This window comes from Schistocerca gregaria, chromosome 4 (assembly GCF_023897955.1).
Source record: "Schistocerca gregaria isolate iqSchGreg1 chromosome 4, iqSchGreg1.2, whole genome shotgun sequence".
In the NCBI taxonomy this organism is placed as follows: Eukaryota; Metazoa; Arthropoda; class Insecta; order Orthoptera; family Acrididae; genus Schistocerca; species Schistocerca gregaria.
Genome location: NC_064923.1, coordinates 301023270 through 301045760, shown reverse-complemented (window position 1 = coordinate 301045760; position 22491 = coordinate 301023270). Strand labels below are relative to the sequence as shown.

The 22491-nt window shown below is 45.0% G+C and overlaps 1 protein-coding gene across 1 annotated transcript in view; it reads right to left on the bottom strand.

Moving 5' to 3' along the window:
- Window positions 1-22491, bottom strand: part of LOC126267693 (transmembrane channel-like protein) — a 269360-nt gene that overhangs the window by 199119 nt on the left and 47750 nt on the right. Inside the window, exon 4 of the mRNA XM_049972995.1 lies at window positions 12608-12822. Coding sequence (XP_049828952.1) covers window positions 12608-12822 — 215 coding nt within the window. The remainder of the gene's footprint in view (window positions 1-12607; window positions 12823-22491) is intronic.

Genomic DNA, 22491 nt, shown 5'->3' with positions numbered 1-22491 from the left:
TGCAAAGAACACGGAAGCGGCCGCCGGCGCGTCCTTTGGAGACGGCGAGCAGGGGTGACGGCCGCTGTTACCGCCAACCCCCCTACCCGCATCCGACAGCCGCATGGCGGCGGCATTCACTTCGCGTAACGAACCGCGCCGGCCTCCAGCGCCGCGACGTCACATTTAGCGCTCCGCTGGAGCGCGCGCCGCTCTCGGCGGAAAAGCGACGCCGTTTGCGTCTCCATGGCAGCCGCGAGACGCAGCCGTTTTATGGCGCCGCGCCGCTTTTACTGCCCCCGAGGTAGGTAGCGGGGCTTTCTGCTGGCTGTCACATCGACTCGGTGTCTGCCTGCTTCCTGGTATCACTTCAGTGTAGAGGTAATGTGGAAGGCGTGGCTTTGAGTGCTCTATTCTCCTAGACGGAAACCATTGTGTCGATTCTAACTGACGAGACGTCTCATGTAAGAAGCGTATATTGTTGTTCCCCAGGGAAGCGTCCTGGGACCTCTACTGTTCCTGATCTATATAAATGACCTGGGTGACAATCTGAGCAGTTCTCTTAGGTTGTTCGCAGATGATGCTGTAATTTACCGTCTAGTAAGGTCATCCGAAGACCAGTATCAGCTGCAAAGCGATTTAGAAAAGATTGCTGTATGGTGTGTCAGGTGGCAGTTGACGCTAAATAACGAAAAGTGTGAGATGATCCACATGAGTTCCAAAAGAAATCCGTTGGAATTCGATTACTCGATAAATAGTACAATTCTCAAGGCTGTCAATTCAACTAAGTACCTGGGTGTTAAAATTACAAACAACTTCAGTTGGAAGGACCACATAGATAATATTGTCGGGAAGGCGAGCCAAAGGTTGCGTTTCATTGGCAGGACACTTAGAAGATGCAACAAGTCCACTAAAGAGACAGCTTACACTACACTCGTTCGTCCTCTGTTAGAATATTGCTGCGCGGTGTGGGATCCTTACCAGGTGGGATTGACGGAGGACATCGAGAGGGTGCAAAGAAGGGCAGCTCGTTTTGTATTATCGCGTTATAGGGGAGAGAGTGTGGCAGATATGATACAGGAGTTGGGATGGAAGTCATTACAGCATAGACGTTTTTCGTCGCGGCGAGACCTTTTTACGAAATTTCACTCACCAACTTTCTCTTCCGAATGCGAAAATATTTTGTTGAGCCCAACCTACATAGGTAGGAATGATCATCAAAATAAAATAAGAGAAATCAGAGCTCGAACAGAAAGGTTTAGGTGTTCGTTTTTCCCGCTCGCTGTTCGGGAGTGGAATAGTAGAGAGATAGTATGATTGTGGTTCGATGAACCCTCTGCCAAGCACTTAAATGTGAATTGCAGAGTAGTCATGTAGATGTAGATGTAGATGTTGTAATCCACAGTTCGAAGGTAGGCCTGATACAGGGTACGTTCCGAAAGTAATGCAATTGAATTTCCCGCGCCGCTCCTAGTAGTCGGAGTGGGAGCGGGCCACATGGAGTAGGTGGGGGGGGGGGGGGGACGCTAAGCTTTGCCGCGAAACCGGTTTCAGTGCTCTCCGAGCTGTGGAAGCGGCAGGACGTCTGTTATTGTAAACCTCTGCGCGCCGACCGTGTCACGGAAAAAATGGAATCGACGATCGAGCAACGTTACGCGATTAAGTTTTGTGCTAAACTGAACAAATCTTTTGAGGAGACTAACAAAATGATTCGTGAGGCTTACGGGGACTCTGCTCTGTCCTACTCACAAGTTTCGAGGTGGTTAAAGGCCTTTAAGGAAGGCCGGGAAGAGGTTCACGACGAACAACGCTCTGGGCGGCCGTCAACCAGCAAAACCGACAACAATGTGGCTCGTGTGCGACAACTGTTGGACTCTGACCGTCGATTGAGTATCAGGATGGTTGCCAGTGAACTGAACTTGTCGTCTACTGTTGTTTTTCGCATTGTTACTGAAGATTTAGCGATGAGGAAAGTGTGCGCCAAGCTCGTGCCCAAGGTGTTGTCAGACGACGAAAAGACCAACCGAGCGGAAATTTCAAGTGAACTTTTGCAACGTGTTGAAATTGAACCTGATTATTTGGACAACGTCATCACTGGTGATGAAACCTGGGTTTTTGAATACGACCCAGAAACAAAACGCCAAAGCTCTGAGTGGCACACTGATCAGTCCCCCAAGCCCAAAAAGGCAAGAATGAGCAAATCAAAAGTGAAAACAATGCTCATTGTCTTTTTCGACAGCAAAGGAGTGGTCCATAAGGAGTTTGTTCCTCAAGGACAGACAGTTAACGCTGCCTACTACGTGGATGTGCTGGAAAGACTCCGCAAAAGGGTCGTCAGGACGAGAAAGGACATCTCCGCTACCTGGCAACTCCATCACGACAACGCGCCTTGCCACAACGCGCTACGAGTCCGCGAGTTCCTGGCCAAACACCAGGTGCCAACGCTGCCCCCCCCCCCCCCCCCCTATAGTCCTGACCTCGCCCCAGCTGACTTCTTTTTGTTTCCTAGGATTAAGTCAGCCCAGAAAGGAACCCGTTTTTCGTCCATAGACGAGATCCAATCCGCCGTGACGAAGACCTTGCGAGAGGTCCCAGAAGACGCTTTCCAGGGCGCGTACCGGTCATGGCAGAGTCGGTGGAAAAAATGTGCAGAGGCCCAAGGGCAGTACTTTGAAGAATTTTAAGTGTTTGTGCAAATCTGTTCAATAAATTACTTTAAAAAAATAATTGCATTGCTTTCGGAACGCACCCTGTATATCTGTAACAGATCTCTATCCAAATTTATACAGTACAGTTGCACGTCCTTGGGAAATGCAGGGTGTCCATTAAGTCTGACTCATCATCATCAGTTTTCTGCTGTATTTGGAGATTTTGCGTCTCTTTTTAGTGCTGCCTTCTTAATGCCGGTATATTTGCTGGCTTTCAAATAACTACGCACCCTCAGACTCAGGGCTGCATATTTTAAGTTTTGGCTGGTTTCGTCATATAGGGGCTGCGATACGTAGTTGCTGCGTTACAGGCCAAATACTGCTGAATCTACAGTTTACGATACGAATACACACATGAATCGAATGGTCGAAGGTTCCTATCAGTCGGCAATTGCCGTAACAAAGGCGTTTATAAATGAAAGTTTGCAATTATGTAAAATCTGCCGGTACTATTTTAACGGCTTTAAATGATTAGTACGATTGCAGAAGACCTTTTGAGAATGCGGTGTATTTCTGCAAAACACTTATTGGTGTCGATGGTCCGGCAATTAATAAGCTGAATAACAGGGAAACAACAGAGTCCTACTTCATTTAATTAGCTTTGAGCAAAACACAGCTCGCGAGATATTCACTTCTAATCGCATAGTACTACTGTGTCTTCAATGCAGAAGCCACGGAAACCTCACAAGCGCACAAGTTGGCACTACGAAACAGTCCTGCCTGCCGCGACCACGCGCAAACTGCTGCACTGCCCAGTCTGCGTCCGTCGCGCCGTCGCCTCCCGGACTCCCGTGTCCCGTGCCGTACCGTCAACAACTACTTTGTGTCCCCTCCGAAAACCGTGCTCTCCTCCCACTTCCATCCAATCTCCCCATTCAGGAGCGCTGTGATTGGCTAGAGCGCTCCCGCCATATCTTCAAGCGAACGCAAATTCACTAACATAATGAAACACTTTCTAAATACTGGATTTACATTTAAATAATTTGAAATTAAATACATATTCCTACTGCTGGAACCTAAACACGCTCTAACACACATTACTGGATACATAAACAAATTAAATAAACATTTATCAAAGGAATAGAACAAAAGGTAGGCCAGTAGCCTAATTGTGATTTCTAAAATACAGTAAATATTTAACCAATTTCTTCATGAATAGTATATATCGGATATAAACAAAGACATAGATGAATACATATATGTATAAGTATGTTGCCACCGTTTCTTTGTGTAATTGTGGAGTACTTATGGCCTGACGCGATCGATAGTAATCGGCCACTTTGACCTCCAATAACTCATGTACTATTCAAGTTACATGCCTGTAATTCATACCAATTTAGGTTTACACTAATAGCTTTCTAAAGACGCATAGATCGACGAAATCGGATGAACCGATTAGATTTTGGAAATTCGTCGCTGGATGTTACTTGTATAATTTATCGTCAGATACTAAACTTTAAACTAATAAAGATATTGAAAATCTGATTACACCATCAGAATCTTCGTGCAAATAATAGTAATGTACATGTTTATTTTTGAGGTATCACGATTCATCTGGCTACTGTTAATTTCTGTACGAACTGTGGAATGTCTGCCATTAAGGCTTCACAAAGTCCACCACCTTTGGCGTGTGTTCTTCATTGTCACAAAGCACAGTCCTCGTCTCAGCGGAATTCCCAGCCACGCCGTCCGGGTAATGTTCGCCACCACGTGTTTGAGCCGGGTCCAGGCTTTCACGAGAGTCCAGTGGGGCCACGCCAACTTAGAATACTTTAGGGCGCAACAATTCCCCCCTTTACCTCACAGCGTGCTGCCGTCGATCACGTCGTTCATGACCTGAAACCTCCGCGTCCCTCGCCTCCTCTTTCCTTCAACGTGCCCTTCTAAGAGTGCTTCTATAGGCCTTCAATCCAGCCTCCTTCCTTCGGTTTTATTACACCCTTACTCTTCTCAGTAGCTCTTCATTTTTCACTCTATCTATCCACTCTATTCTTTCATACTCCGTCGTATCCACATTTCAAAAGCCTCCAGCCCTGCTCTAAGTTTCCTCCTCAGTATCCACGTTTCAGTACCATACAAGAGCACACTCCATACAGAAGATTTAATTAGTCTTTTCATTAAATCTTTACCCATATTACTGCAGAAAATTCTCATTTTCTTTCAAAATGCCTCTTTCTCCACTGCCATCCTAGTTTAAATTTCTATGCGGTTCTTCCAGTCCGTTTGTACCCTGCTTCCGAGATACTTAAAGCATTGCACATGCTCCAATACTTCCCCACTTTATTTGCTCCTAATGCTTTACTTTCATATTACTTGTATTTACTTTCATTCCATAAATCTTTCCTTCAGCTTCAATGGCTTCGTCTGTATCCTGTAATTCTTTTTGGCCCTTTGCTGTAAGGATCATGTCGACTGCAAATCTCAGACACCATATTCTTCTTCCTCTAGTTTTTACCTCCTTGTTATCTAGTGGACGTTGGTAAATCACATTTTTTAAAGCACAGATTTAAAAAGATAGGAAACAGCCTTGTGTTACTCGTTTTCCTAGTTACCTCCAGTTGGTACTTTTTGATTGAAATACAATGATTCTACAAGTCGTCTGGTTTTCCAGCCTACTCTCTTTTCCCTCATTATAAACGTTTGCAAGCTCATCTCAAGCCCCCTTGTCTAAAGCCCTTTTCAAGTCTGTAAAACACATATACAGGGTGTACATGAAGTCCGGGAGCAATTTCAATTATTTATTTATTTAATAATAAAATTTCGATGAAGCCTCTGCCAGGCGCTTAAGCGTGTTTTGCAGAGTATCCATGTAGACCTAGATGTAGATCCTTAGCATAATTTTCGCTGCATCTGATATGAGGCTAATTGTCCTGTGTTCACCGCATTTCTTGCTTCCTCATTTCTTTGGTATTGGGATCATTACTGTTGTCAGCAAGTCCTCTGGCTATTCACCACAAGTCCGATTATTATTTTAGAAAAATAAAAATCTGGAAACTATTAGGGGGAGAGCATCGTGGTTTGTTGTAAAAAATTTAGATGCTCTTAATTGATTTCTGTTACGCAAGAATTTCAATGTGTACCTCACTCGTCGCTCGTAGAAAACCGAGGCGAAAGTAGAGTACTCCTAATGTACGAGTCAGTATTACAGTATCACTAACAAACACTACCACAGCTGTCACGGTGCCTTCGACTACCACCATAGATCCCGCGAAAGCACAGGCGTATGTTCTATATAGGTTAATGCCTCCCTCCTGCCTCCTTCGACGGTGGGTGTTGCAAGCAGCCGTTCGCCTATACGATGGCGGCCCCGTCCACGACCATCGACCTGGTGTGACTCATTCGATCAGGTAAAGCGTTTCCATTGAACCACAACCCAGTATTGATAATCCAGTGTCCACTGTAGTTTCGGCGTTTATTACAAAAACTGGACATGTCCAAAATTACATACGTAGGCTTCCGCGACATTGCCACACTCAATAAAATTTTTCTTGGTTTGTGACCACATTGTCAGCATGTAAAACTACCGACGTTTCGGTCATTGTTGCAAGAAACCTTCTTCATGGTGTTTTTGTTTAAACAAGAATACCACAAGTCCGGGAGCACTTTCAATTATTTATTTATTTAATAATAAAATTTCGATGAAGCCTCTGCCAGCCGCTTAAGTGTGTTTTGCAGAGTATCCATGTAGACCTAGATGTAGATCCTTAGCATAATTTTCGCTGCATCTGATATGAGGACCAGTAGAAGACCAGTTGCAGCACTAACCGAAACGTCGGCAGTTTTTTATTGACCAAGTCCACAACTGTCATTTTTCGGGAATCAAAAAGTACTTCTCACCATTTAAACTCAAGCGCGAAAAGCAACCAAACGATGATCAAAGCATGTTAAATAGGAGCATCTTTCTCACTGATATTCGGTTTTATGTATACTGTTTGTAGTGAATTCTTAAGGAGAATTTTTTTTAGTCTTATCGACATTTGTAGAAAATTAAGAAGAAAATGTCTAATATTTTTCACTGGACTAATTTATTGTGTTTTCAAATTGCAGTCTCGAATTATGTACCAATGAACACAAGACATTATTTTCTTTGCAATGAACTGAAAATAGAGTTTTAGTTGTTCCTGGCTTTTCCATTATCAGTTATTTTTCATCCTCGCAACCATCACTGCTATCATTATCATCAACATCAATTTCAGCGTCCTCTTCGTGGTAATATTCGTCTGAGGTATCATAAAGGGGGTATTTGTAGAAGGCTTTGAATCTTCTTTCAGTTACTGCATTAAATTACAAACATCTCTGGCTTTAGCTGGCTGCATACCTGGGTTCTCGTCGTACAACTAATGTAGATCCAAAATATTATATTTTGTAGTAGGCCTTTTCTTAACAATGATATGGGTTCTCCCAGGGCCAAACTAAGGGTTTCGCAATGAGACAAAAATACTATATTCCATTTCATTGTGAATCATTCGCACTTTTTGGAATAGAATGGCTCTGTAGCACGTTTATCTATACGAAATCATGAATTTTCATTATTTTCAGCTGGAATGGAAGAGGTAATGTGCGAACTCCAACTATTTTCCTAACGCAAGTTTCAGGAATTTCTGCAGTCTTTGTCATACGCTTCTTGTACCATGTGGAACGGAGGTCTTGATTATTTGGTAAATAACTGTGTCCTCGATCTGGAAAGAAATGTGTCATCCTTCCGCAGATCTTCGATATGTGCACTTCACTGTACAAAAACTGAGCCATAATCTTTATTTGTTATCCCTAGAACACCCCATCACTAAGCAGAACATTCTCATCTCTTCCTTTTTATGATTGAATGATGTCTTTGTAGTTCAAAATCATGAATGTGTCCTCATTAGGACCTTTCCTTCCTTCATGTTCAAGATATAGCGGCAAACTGAAACTGAGTCATCTGCAGACTGTGAATCCCAAGAACATTGTATTATAATTGTCTTTTATGGTAAACGGCCTTTGACTGCAAGTCTAGTAGGGGCAAGTTTTGCGCATAATTGAATGAAATATAGTTTTTTTAGCCTTTCTTTTGATTTTGGAATATAGTTTGGTTTCATATTTACAAAAGCCTCTGGTCTTTTCAAGTAGGATGTCTTTTACGCTACAAACTCACTCTTCTCAAAATCTCTTTCCTCAACTTCTGTTTTGCTGTTCAGTGAATCACACATAGTACACTTTCTGCGGTTCTCCTCAGGGCGCCCTGTAGAGGACCACAGAAAGTCGGTCGGAACGTCGGCACTTTAGCTGTTTTAGTAGTTACAATGACGCGGCCTAATACCCAAAATTATTTTATCCAAAATGCCACCGGCCTGAAAACCATGAAAGCTAAGGAATGCTACTTTACAAACTGGTATATCCCTACCATTAGTTTTCAATTTGTAAGAAAATGCAGCCTAGGATGCTTCCTCTTAATAGTGCTTAGTCATCAGTCCAGATAAATGAGGACAGGAAACCTACGCATACTGGACTTGTCCGGCTTTTGTAGAAACGACAAAGACTAGTATGCTTTTTTGAAGAGGAGCAAGATATTTAAATGGACATTTCTCTGAATTTGTGTGGCTTTCGCCTAAACAAATTCCACTATGAAATACTGTAGACGTGGTGGCAGACAAAAGCAAGGCTGTATTAGCGCAAAAAGTTCGCTTTTGGACTTGATAGGTTTTTGTAATAACCCCTCAATTTTAATTGAGGATGTCGGTGCGTCAACGTGAGGTTCGTCTGCTGCAGAGTCCCATACTCAACAATGTCGCTGAACGATGAACCCTGATAGTATTGTCTATACCAACATTGTATTCTGTCGTCAGATCTGCCACAGATCGCAACTTATCTTCCTTCCAGAGCGGTCAAATTTCCAACGTCGACGTTCTGCTATGAAGCATGGGCATCCAACAACACCCTGTCGCGCCGGCCACGGTGGCCGAGCGGTTCTGGGCGCTTCAGTCCAGAACCGCGTGACTGCTACGGTCGCAGGTTCGAATCCTGCCTTGGGCTTGGGTGTATGTGATATCCTTAGGTTAGTTAAGTTTAAGTAGTTCTAAGTTCTAGGGGACTGATGACCTCAGACGTTAAGTCCCGTAGTGCTCAGAGCCATTTGAACCATTTGAACACCTTGTCACCTACTTGTTTTTCACTATCTTTCAACCACGTTCTGCAGATGTTCACGACATCGTATACGAAGAGTGGACGACCCTAATCGTTTCAGAAATGGTCATTCACAGGTCCTAGTTATAAGACTCTGTCCTTTGCCATAGTCTCTTATGTCACTGGAATTCCGCATTTTCAGCGCATGTTGTTTGTCTGTTATCCGATTTTGTCCACAATGTTACCAGGCGAGATTCAGTCTGCCAGTGGACAGTGGTCACAATGTTCTGATTCATCAGGGTCTCCAGAAACAGAAATTTGCGTTAATAATGCTACACGACATGTTGCTGAGAACATTAGTTTGGGAGCTGGTGGAGGGAAAGTATTTAACTAGACAGGAAATAGGAGAAATCAGTTGAATTACAAATCACGTCACTAACATTAATTTGCAGTAGCATTTTGGAACATATGCTGTGTTCGAACATTGTGGATTACCTCTTAAAAACAACTACATTTTTACTCTCACAGAGTAAAGAGTGCTATCGACAGGGGGCGTCAAAATGATTCCACATTTTTAGATTTTCAGAAGGCTTTTGACACCCTCCCTCACGGGCGAATACTAATAAAATTGCATGCCTGTGGAGTATCGTCCCAGTTGAGAGACTGGATTCGTGAGTTCCTGTCGGAAAGGTCACAGTTCGTAGTCACTGATGGAAAATCATCGAATACAATGGAAATGTTTTCTGGCGTTCCCCAAGGAAGTGTTACAGGCCTTCCTGATCTACACAAACGACATGGGAGACAATCCCAGGAGCTATCTTAGATTGTATGTAGATGGTGACGTCATGTACGATCTTGTCAACTCCCCAGATGATCAAAACCAATCGCAAAATAATATAGACCAAATATCTGTGCGGTGCGAAAAGTGGCAATTGACTCTAAATAACGAAAAATGTGAAGTCATCCACATGAGTACTAAAACGCTAAAGCTCGGTTACCATAAATCAGACAAATCTAAAGGCTGTAAATTCACCTAAATACTAACGGATTACAGTTACGAATAAATTAAATTGGAAAGATCAGATACATAAAAAAAATTAAGGACTGCGATTTATTAGCAGCACTCATAGAAAATTTAACAGGTATACTAAAGAGACGGCTTACACAACGTGTGTCCAACCTATTTTGGAATATCGACGGGGCTGACAATGGACATCGAAGTAGTTCAAAGGGCAGCTCGTTTTGTACTATCGCGAAGTAGGGGAGAGAGTGCCACTGGTATTATCCGTGAAATGGGGAGTTAATAATTAGGCAAAGGCGTTTTTTATGCTGCTGATCTCGTGAAATTTCAGTCACCATTTTTCTCCTCCGATTGCGAAAATACTGTGTTGGTGCCAATCTACATAAGGAGGAATGATCATCATAGTAAGAGAAATCACAGCTCGCCCAGAAAGATTTTAATGCTTGTTATTTCGACACGCCGTTCGGGAATGGAACGGTAGAGAAATAGCTTGAACGTGGTTCGTTGAACCCCCTGCTAGGTACTTAATTGTGAATTACAGAATAAGATTGTAGATGTAGATGTAGATATCTGTCAGATGAGACGTCCATCGGACTCCCGACAATGTAGAAGACAGCAGAACGCCTTTCTGTCCAAGCGTCGGCGGCTATCGAATGACATGGACGAGATATCTGCAGGGGGGTTCAAACTGGTTCAAATGGCTCTGAGCACTATGGGACTTGACATCTATGGTCATCAGTCTCCTAGAACTTAGAACTACTTAAACCTAACTAACCTAAGGACATCACACAACAGCCAGTCATCACGAGGCAGAGAAAATCCCTGACCCCGCCTGCAATCGAACCCGGGAACTCGGGCGCGGGAACGCTACCGCACGACCACGAGCTGCGGACTCTGCAGAGTGGCGTGGTTGGTTGAAGGCAGGAGGCCGAAATGCGGCGGCGAAAATCGCAGAGGTGCACAAAAGTCGCCAAATCGCAGGTCATTGTGAGGCAGGAGGTATCAATGTTTAGGCCAGCTACAAACACTCAGAAATTCGCACGATAACATATTGAAGACAAAAATGACATAGAGACACTTCCACCAGACCAGGGACATGCGTACCAACATGCTATTACGAAGATGTGAAAATAACGCTCTTGACGAATAGGTGGGTAACATGGGAAATGAGGACTCTGCGTCACAGTTATAGCGAGAAGGAGAACGAAATCTGGCCTATCAGACACATGGATACGTCCATGCGAGGTGCATTCAAGTTCTAAGGACTCCGATTTTTTTTTCTAATCAACTACTCACCCGAAATCGATGAAACTGGCGTTACTTCTCGACCTAATAGCCCTGCGGACGTACACATTTTTCACAACGCTGTCGCCATGATTCCATGGCAGCGGCGAAGACTTCTTTAGGAGTCTGTTTTGACCACTGGAAAATCGCTGAGGCAACAGCAGCACGGATGGTGAATGTGCGGCCATGAACAGTGTCTTTCATTGTTGGAAAAAGCCAAAAGTCACTAGGAGGCAGGTCAGGTGAGTAGGGAGCATGAGGAATCGTTTCAAAGTTGTTATCACGAAGAAACTGTTGCGTAACGTTAGCTCGATGTGCGTTGTCTTGGTGAAACAGCACACGCGCAGCCCTTCCCGGACGTTTTTGTTGCACTGCAGGAAGGAATTTGTTCTTCAAAACATTTTCGTAGGATGCACCTGTTACCGTAGTGCCCTTTGGAATGCAATGGGTAAGGATTACGCCCTCGCTGCCCCAGAACATGGACACCATCATTTTTTCAGCACTGGCTGTTACCCGAAATTTTTTTGGTGGCGGTGAATCTGTGTGCTTCCATTGAGCTGACTGGCGCTTTGTTTCTGGATTGAAAAATGGCATCCACGTCTCATCCATTGTCACAACCGACGAAAAGAAAGTCCCATTCATGCTGTCGTTGCTCGTCAACATTGCTTGGCAACATGCCACACGGGCAGCCATGTGGTCGTCTGTCAGCATTCGTGGCACTCACCTGGATGACACTTTTCGCATTTTCAGGTCGTCATGCAGGACTGTGTGCACAGAACCCACAGAAATGGCAACACTGGAGGCTATCTGTTCAACAGTCATTTGGCGATCCCCCAAAAGAACTCTCTCCACTTTCTCGACCATGTCGTCAGACCGGCTTGTGCGAGCCCAAGGTTGTTTCAGTTTGTTGTCACACGATGTTCTGCCTTCATTAAACTGTCGCACCCACGAACGCACTTTCGACACATCCATAGCTCCATCACCACATGTCTCCTTCAACTGTCGACGAATTTCAATTGGTTTCGGACCACGCAAATTCAGAAAACGAATGATTGCACGCTGTTTAAGTATTTAAAACAGTTCTCATTCTCGCCGCTGGCGGGAAAATTCCATCTGCCGTACGGTGCTGCCATCTCTGGGACGTATTGACAATGAACGCGGCCTCATTTCAAAACAATGCGCATGTTTCTACCTCTTTCCACTCCGGAGAAATCGGTGGCCTTAGAACTTGAATGCACCTCGTACATTTCAGAATGCTAAGAGAGAGATCGTCCTATCATGGCACTTGGCCGGTAGTCTTGCAGGTGACTTCACTGCTAGATTTCACACAGGAACATTCTGAAGTTAGCCTCTATGCGGTGAACGGTAGCCTCTATGAGGTTCTCTTGGCTACAGCTCCAAGGTCGCACAAAATTTGTATTCTGAACTCATTGACAGCCAATACGGCTATCTGCCGCTAAGGCCAGCTCATACCAACGCTGCCCCCCCCCCCCCACCCCCCTCCACAAGTACTCACTCTCCAGAGCTGGTGGTGAAGACGGAGGACCGCCTCCGCTGCGGTGCGGGCCCGGAGCCCGGCCCCGTACCCAGAGACTCGTGGTCCACGGAGGCGGTGATGGAGGGCGGCAGTGAGAACGGCGAGGACGGGCGCCGGCGGTTGTGGCGGCGGCTGCGCCGGGTGGAGGCGCGCCGCTGCAGGATCGCGCTTACGCTCGCTGAGTAGTCCTCCTCCTCTTCCACGGGACCTGCCGGCAGACACGTACGGTGCTACTGTACACGTCCCCCAGACTGTCTAACAATTACCTCTTAATCACACTGACGGATAAAGAACCGCAGCACCAGTAAATAATTAGTGTATTGTAATGAACTGCGACAGCAAAGGACTTGGAAGAGCAGTTGAACGGAATGGACAGTGTCTTGAAAGGAGGGTATAACATGGACATCAACAAAAGCAACACTAGGATAATGGAATGTAGTCGAATTAAGTCGGGTGATGCTGAGGTAATTAGATTAGGAAAATAACTGATGATGGTCGAAGTAGAGAGGATATAATATGTAGACTGGCATTGGCAAGGAAAGAGTATCTGAAGAAGAGAAATTTGTTAACACCGAGTATAGATCTAAGTGTCAGGAAGTCGTTTCTGAAACTATTTGTATGGAGTGTAGCCATGCATGGAAGTGAAACATGGACGATAAATAGTTTAGACAAGAAGAGAAAAGAAGCTTTCGAAATGTGGTGCTGCAGAAGAATGCTGAAGATTAGGTGGACAGATCACGTAACTAATGAGGAGGTATTGAATAGGATTGGGGAGAAGAGAGCTTTGTGGCACAACTTGACTAGAAGAAGGGTTCGGTTGGTAGGACATGTTCTGAGGCATCAAGGGATCACAAATTTAGTATTGGAGGGCAGCGTGGTGGGTAAAAATCGAACAGGGAGACCAAGAGATGAATACACTAAGCAGATTCAGAAGGACGTAGGCTGCAGTAGGTTCTGGGAGATGAAGAAGCTTGCACAGGATAGAGTAGCATGGAGAGCTGCATCAAACCAGTCTCAGGACTGAAGACCACAACAACAACAATGAATTTTAGGAAATACATTTGTCTAGGTAATAGACTAGTCAACTGATCAACATTTCAACGCCACAGGTTAATGTAAGCGCGAGACAACCCACTGCAAATACGAAATGCTGGTTCCTTAATAACCGGTGTCACCGCCAGGCTGTTGATGCAAGAATGCTAAAGTGCATGTATTGTGTCGTACAGGTGCCAAATGTCAGCTTATGGGATGGACTTCCAAGGCTGTTACACTTGGTCGATCAATACAGGGACAGTTAATGTTGTTTGTGTATGATGCTGGAGTTATCATCCGATGACGTCCCTTGTATGCTCCAATGTGTAGTGGTTAATAAAAAAGAAAAAGACAAGAAAAGAAAAGATTGAAAATGTGGGATGAAATGGTGAATAAAAAGGGGTTTTAAAATCGTTAATGACCGTGAAAAAGGGAAAGAATGAAATGCAAATCGGACTTCGTATTACAGAAAAGCTATCGCACTTCGTGATTCGGAAAAGCTATTGTTGGGGTGGTCATTGTGACGTTTCTGAGCAAAAGTCAAACCAATTTCCACTACAAAATTATTTGAAAGAGAACAGAAAATAACAAAATGTGATTAACAGGGGGAAATGGCGTAGATAAGAGTTCATTCATTACCAAGTTAATATGTCTTCTCTCGTGCGGCGTTCAGGTCTTGTTCCCCAACAATCTCCTGCTAAATTTCTGCATGAAAAAGTCGTAGCTGCTCCAAAATCTTGCAGTAAATTCCATCGTCCAAGAATTACTAATGTCTACGGATTAAAACCATCTTGATATTGAATGCAATGTATTTTACGGCTGCTTCCATCCTCCAAATTTCATACAAGCAGTCCCGCTACAACTGGAGCCAGATGTGATGAACGATCAGGCCAATGTAACATGTCGACATTCTGTAGAACATGCTGGGTTACAACAGAAGTTTTTGAGTGAGTGTTATCCTGTTGGAAAATGCCACCTGCAATGTTGGTCATCAATGGCAGCATAACAGATCGGTTCACCATACTGACGTACAGATTTTCAGCCAGGGTGCGTGGGATAACCCATGAGACTGCTCCTATTTCCATCAGTGATAAAAAACTTTTGGTTCTTAGATTAGATATTTCGGTCGTCAATGATCATATTCAGATCTGTTTCATAACATGTCCTAATATAATAAAGCCATCGTAGTATCGTCACAAAATATACACAAAATCAGCTTAGCCTAGTCGCATATGTTTAATATATGATGTGAATCAGGTTACAGTACCGCCAGAGCCTCCGGATACATAAAACGGATATCTAGATGGTGACTGATGACTGAAACCAAAATTTCTGTCGCCATGAACGGAAATATAATAAATTTATTCTATATTAGCAGGCGTATACTCTCACGTAACTCTGTCTTCTATTCCGCGTTCCCGTCCTCTATTATCTTCACCTTTACGTACTGATTCACCCTTCCAGTATCCCCATATACACTGAACTGCCACAGAAACTGGTACACCTGCCTAATATTGTGTAGGGCTCCATCGAGCACGCAGAAGTGCCGCAACACGGCATGGCATGGACTCAACTTATGTCTGAATTAGTGCTAGAGGGAACTGACACCATAACTCCCGCAGGGCTGTGCTTAAATCCGTAAGAGTACGAAGGGATGGAGATCTCTTCTGAACAACACTTTTCCAAAAATCACAGATATGCTCAGTAATGTTTATGTCTGGGGAGTCTGGTGGACAGTGGAAGTGTTTAAACTCAGAAGAGTATTCCAGGAGCCACTCTGTAGCAATTCTGGACGTATGGGGTATGGCACTGTCCTGCTGGATCTGCCCAAGTCCGTCGGAATTCACAATGGACATGAATGGATACAGGTGATGAGACAGGATGCTTACGTACGTATCACCTGTCAGAGTCTTAACTAGACGTATCAGGGGTCCCATATCACTCCAACTGCACACGCCCCACACCATTACAGAGCCTCCACCAGCTTGAAATGTCCCCTGCTGACATGCAGAGCCCATAGATTCATACCCGTACACGTCCATCTGCTGGATACAATTTGAAACGAGACTCGGCCGACCAGGCGACGTATTTCCATCATCAACAGTCCAACGTCGGAGTCGACGGGCCCAGGAGAGGCGTAAATGTTTGTGTCGTGCAGCCATCAAGGGTACACGAGTGGGCCTTCGGTTCGGAAAGCCCATACCAATGATGTTTCGTTGAATACACTCCTGGAAATGGAAAAAAGTACACATTGACACCGGTGTGTCAGACCCACCATACTTGCTCCGGACACTGCGAAAGGGCTGTACAAGCAATGATCACACGCACGGCACAGCGGACACATCACGAACCGCGGTGTTGGCCGTCGAATGGCGCTAGCTGCGCAGCATTTGTGCACCGCCGCCGTCAGTGTCAGCCAGTTTGCCGTGGCATACGGAGCTCCATCGCAGTCTTTAACACTGGTAGCATGCCGCGACAGCGTGGACGTGAACCGTATGTGCAGTTGACGGACTTTGAGCGAGGGCGTATAGTGGGCATGCGGGAGGCCGGGTAGACGTACCGCCGAATTGCTCAACACGTGGGGCGTGAGGTCTCCACAGTACATCGATGTTGTCGCCAGTGGTCGGCGGAAGGTGCACGTGCCCGTCGACCTGGGACCGGACCGCAGCGACGCACGGATGCTCGCCAAGACCGTAGGATCCTACGCAGTGCCGTAGGGGAGCGCACCGCCACTTCCCAGCAAATTAGGGACACTGTTGCTCCTGGGGTATCGACGAGGACCATTCGCAACCATCTCCATGAAGCTGGGCTACGGTCCCGCACACCGTTAGGCCGTTTTCCGCTCACGCCCCAACATCGTGCAGCCCGCCTCCAGTGGTGTCGCGACAGGCGTGAATGGAGGAACGAAGGGAGACGTGTCGTCTTCAGCGATGAGAGTCGCTTCTGCCTTGGTGCCAATGATGGTCGTATGCGTGTTTGGCACCGTGCAGGTGAGCGTCACAATCAGGACTGCATACGACCGAGGCACACAGGGCCAACACCCGGCATCATGGTGTGGGGAACGATCTCCTACACTGGCCGTACACCTCTGGTGATCATCGAGGGGACACTGAATAGTGCACGGTACATCCAAACCGTCATCGAACCCATCGTTCCACCATTCCTGGACCGGCAAGGGAACTTGCTGTTCCAACAGGACAATGCCCGTCCGCATGTATCCCGTGCCACCCAACGTGCTCTAGAAGTTGTAAGTCAACTACCCTGGCCAGCAAGATCTCCGGATCTGTCCCCCATTGAGCATGTTTGGGACTGTATGAAGCGTCGTCTCACGCGGTCTGAACGTCCAGCACGAACGCTGGTCCAACTGAGGCGCCAGGTGGAAATGGCATGGTAAGCCGTTCCACAGGACTACATCCAGCATCTCTACGATCGTCTCCATGGGAGAATAGCAGCCTGCATTGCTGCGAAAGGTGGATATACACTGTACTAGTGCCGACATTGTGCATGCTCTGTTGCCTGTGTCTATGTGCCTGTGGTTCTGTCAGTGTGATCATGTGATGTATCTGACTCCAGGAATGTTTCAATAAAGTTTCCCCTTCCTGGGACAATGAATTCACGGTGTTCTTATTTCAATTTCCAGGAGTGTAGTTCGCACGTTGACAGTTTTTGATGGCCCCCCACTGAAAGCTGCTGCAATTTGCGGAACGATTGAAGTTCAGTCACGTGGAACGATTCTCTTCAGTCGTCGTTGGTCGCAGGATCGTTTTCCGGCCGCAGCGATGTCGGAGATGTGATGTTTTACCGGATTCCTAATATTCACGGTACACTCGTGCAATGGTCGCACGGGAAAATCCCCACTTCATCCCTACCTTGGTGATACAGTGCCCCATGGTTCGTATGCTGACTGTGACACCACGTTCACACTCACTTAAATCTTGACAAGCTGCCACTGTACCAGCAGTAATCGGTCTAATAACTGCACCAGACACTTGCCTTATATAGGCGTTGCTGACCGCATAGCCATGTTCTGCCTGTTTACATATCTTTTTATTTAAACACGCATGCAGATACCAGTTTCTCTGGCGCTTTAGTGTAGTTTACCTTTTCATACGCTGCTTGTGATGTTCGCTTGTATGTATACTTAAACTACTGCTGTAGTTGATATTACTCAAGATTCGTCTGTCCAGATACCCTTATCATCTCTCCACTTAACTTCACCTTACCCCCACTTATCTACAATGAATCTTTGCACTTCCTTTTCTGATTTTCTAGGTTCCCGCCCCGTACAAACGCTTGACATTCCACTCTCAGACTTGTATAATCTTACCCTTCCGTTCGTTATTTCATCTTTTTCTCATTGTTCCGCAATAACTAACTCACATTTATAGTGCATATTGTCTGGCGTCTTGTAAACCAACCATGGCGCGCCCAATCAACCTCTATATAAGGAACAAACTTCATTTCATTTCACAAAACCTAATGCCGAATTTACCTCTAGATACCACAAGAAGCGGACCCGCCGGTATGAAACGAAGAGGAAAGTATTGTGTTGTCAGCAGAGAAGCATAACAGCCGAATGGTTCCGTCAGGAGAGCTCACTCACTTCCAGTGTGGATTAGTCAACGGATGTCACTTGAATAACAGAACCGTCAGGGATGTTTCAACCGTTTTATGACTGCCCAAGGCTACTGTTGCTGAAATGACTGTCAACTGGATACACAAAGAACCAACAACAGCTACAGAAAGACCACGCAGACCTCATATAATGACGGACATGGACCGTCGAACATTGCGGAACGTTGTTGTAAAACATCGCATGGAATCAGCAGAATGAATCACTCGAGATTTTCAAGCAGCTACCAGCAGTCCAGCTAGCACAATCACAGTGCGTAACGAGTTACAAACAATGTGCGAAAGTCATCGATCAACTCCTCATAAACGACACATTCCTGCACTCAGTACTATGCCACGCATGAGGTGGCGCCAAGAGCTACGCTATTGGACAGCGGATGACTGGGAACGAGTGTTTTAGAGTGATGAGTCACGCTATACCATGTGGTAACCCGATGGAAAGGAATGGATTTGGCAAATTACTGGAGAACTTTACCAGCTAGCACCTGCAGTGCCAACAGTGAAGTATGAAGGAGGTGGTGTTATGATATGGGGGTCCTTTTCGTAGAAGGGGTGTGTTCCCTTAAAGAAAACATTAAATGCGGAAGCATTGTATGGTGCGTTCATTTGAGGAACAGTTTGGAGACGATGATCGTATTAGCATGACAGTTCACTCCATCATAAAACAGCATCTGTGACCTACGGTTTGTGGAGAATAACATTCCTGCAACGAATTTGTCTTCTCATGTGCCCAACCTGTACCCAATGGCACACCTCTGGAATGAGTCGACTTTGCTCCAGACTCTAGCGTCCAACAGCACTACTTTCTCTGATATCAGCTCTTGAGGAAGAATGGGGTGCCATATCTCTATAGACGTTCAGACAACTTATAGAAGGGGTCCCAGTACAGTTAGAGCTGGCGTAAAGGCAAATAATGGACGTACCCCATACTAAGTCCATTAATATCTGCAGAGTTTTGTCCAGATAGTGTATACATCTCTTCCTTGTTGGTTTATAATTTATTACTTGTTTAAAAAATCTGTCTTCCCCCACTCTCTTAATTTGGTATTTCTGCGAGGGTTGTCCAGAAAGCAAGTTCCGATTGGTCGCGAAATGGACACCACAGTGAAAACGCAATGAAGCTTGGCAGAGATGTGTCTCTAGTATGACTGTCGATCGCATCAATACACTCTTTTCAGTTGTGAGTGCACTGTGAGCGAATAAAGGTGCCTAAATCAACGATGTCCTCCGCCAAGTAGGAGGGCCCGCTGAGAGGCTTCGCCTTAATGAATGCAGCCCACCTAACACAACTGCCACACACTTCCTTCTCCATGGCAATTCTCAACCGCACTGTGTAGGGACAGTGAAGACCCTCCTGCAGCCTTTTGCATGAGAAGTGTTCGATCACCCACAACACCGTTCTAACTGGCTCATCCTGAGTATGATCTCTGTTCACATGAAACGCTGGTTTCGAAGACAACACTTGGGGATCAGGCTACGGGCTATAGACCAGCGCAGGGAATTATCGGAAAACACAAGCAGCCGCCCTCTATGACGATGGTGTTGGAAATTTGGTATAATGCTCCGACATCTAAGTCGGAGCGGCGAATATGTAGAGAAGTATCTGGAAAGTGTAGCTAATTCTTGCAAATGAAATGTTTCTGATTTTCACTGTAGTTTCCATTTAGAGACCGAACGGAACTTACTTTCTGGACAACCCTCGTATTTAAGCATTCTTTTAATATTGAGCTGTATTTTATCTCTGAAGGTACAACCGTTAACTTCCTTAAGTAGACTGTATTAGGCTTTTTATCACAGAAAAATCATTTATCAGCCGTATGTTTTGAGAAGCTGTTATTTAATTTACACCCCCAATTCCTGCATCTCATTAGTGCCATCTTCAAGGCCCTATGCATTCCACGTACACCGAATGGGATACATCGATGTTTGCATAAACAGAGCCATTAATACTTACCAAATCTTCGAAGTACACAATTTAGAAAAAAATCACAGAATCCAGGTATTTATGGCTCCGATTATGAATGCATCGGTGTTGAAAATTATTCTGTACCATTTTTGCAGATTTTGCTACGTCAATTACAGCATTAATGCCACCAAAAGGACCTCGTTCTAGTTTTTGGTCCTAATTTACCTTGACATTCCCAAAGAAAGGTATATAGCTGCGTAAACAGTAATCCACTGATACTTGTCACTGGCATTATTGCATACGAATGTGTCATAGCGACTTCACCTTCCTTTGTTTTGAAAGTGTAAAGTGTAATTTACCCGCAGTTCTTGAACGAAACCTGACAAATTGGCTTTATAGGCAGCATTTTACGGGGTGACAAGAAACTTCGTGCCGGCCGGGGTGGCGAAGGCGGTTCTAGGCGCTGCAGTCAGGAACAGCGCAACCGCTATGGTCGCAGGTTTGAATCAGGCCTCGCGCATGGATGTGTGTGATGTCCTTAGGTTAGTTAGGTTTAAGTAGTTCTAAGTTCTAGGGGACTGATGACCTTAGAAATTAAGTCCCATAGTGCTCAGAGTCATTTGAACAATTTTTGAAGAAACTTCGTCTTTAAGTCAGCTATGAATTTCTCTAGGGTATTACCTATTAATCACACCTCCCAGCACATTTATTTGAAGTAAACTTCGTAATTTTGTGACTTCTTTTTCCATATGATTTTATGCATCTGTTTAACTAGGTCGAAAACATCTGGAAATCAGCGATATTAATCTGATTTGCAGTTCAGAGGGCCCACTGATGAAGATCTCCGTCAGTAATAGTGCACTGACTCTCTCGAGCAGTTCTAAATCTTTCGAATAGTTTTCCTTTTACAACTTCGCGAGTTTCATTTTGGCGTGTATTAGGTACTTTGTGTAAATTTGTTTCATTTATCAATTCGCGTTCAGTTTTTACGAATTGTAACCGGCTTTACACACTGCTTAACATAAAGCGTTTTCTCCCTCCTTCTTTGAACCAAAAAATTTATAACCTTTTCTTTGACATTGAAATCTATTACTGCACATGTTTTCTTCGAGCTAGGAGCGTACTGTGGTTTTGTTGTGGATTTTAATTTGTGCAATAATTTTCGCTCAAACCACATTTCATGGAATCGTCGGTGATTACCTGTTTCTTGTAATGTTTCCATAATTTCTAACGAAATGGTGATGTCATTCGACTGAAAGTCCGAGAAATTAACTAATGAACAACACATATGCATGTCTTCAGGAGAAGAAGATTATTTCGATTGCATACCACGTTATTCATATTTTATCATTACAAAATACTGATTGGATTCTGCATCACTGTAAAACTTTGGAACTTGTGCAAAGACAAATGCAATTAGCTAGTATATGCGAAGAATAGGCAAAGAAAATTTATTCAGTTTTATCTCCATTGCTAACACATAGCTATACTGCAAAGGCAGCTGCTAATTAACATGGATATTTAATGAGTTGCAAATTCAGGTGAAAAGTGGCTGCCACCAGTTGTTTCAGAGACGCTGACAATGGAAACTAAAATTCACTTAAAAAATTACGATTGTGTAGTGCCACGTTATCTGTTTACCGTTTTGCTACGCACCTACTATGTTGGGTGTGTGCTGTCTGCCGCAATTACGGCAGGAGTGCAGGTAGCCTACATTCCTCTATCTACCTGGCTATTTACTTATTTGTCAGTTATTAACATTAAAAAAAGTACTTGCAGTCAGTCTTAGAGTCTTAGCAGCCAAAATTTTGACCTTTTTTTTGGTGTGTTCTTCCTGGGGTAAGCATTTGGCATAGCCATGCAGGAGCTGTGTTTTTACAAAATATGCTGTCTCGTAAGGATAGCTGAGTCGGTTAGCCGGAATGGGAACCAAGAGCTCTGTACGCGTGTATGCGCTAACCACGAGGCTACGGAGAGGCTCTTTCGTAAGATAATCCCGTGTGCGGCCAGGCGAGCTCGTTGTCTACTAAAGAAGGAGACCTACTGCGCCCGCGTGCAGGCGGATAATGAAAGCGAAGGTGGCGGGGGTGGTGTGCGGGTGGCGCGGGGGAACTGCGCAGTCTCGGCGTGACCTCGCCCTGGGCGGGCACGGCGGCGGGGGTGGGTGCCGGCACCTGTTGGCGCGGTGCAGCCACTGGTGCCTCCTCCCTTTAACGCTGAGCTTCTCCTGGTGAGGTCGGCGTCTTACCAAGGGCCCCATCATGTCCTTCATCAGGCGTCACCTAGGACGAGC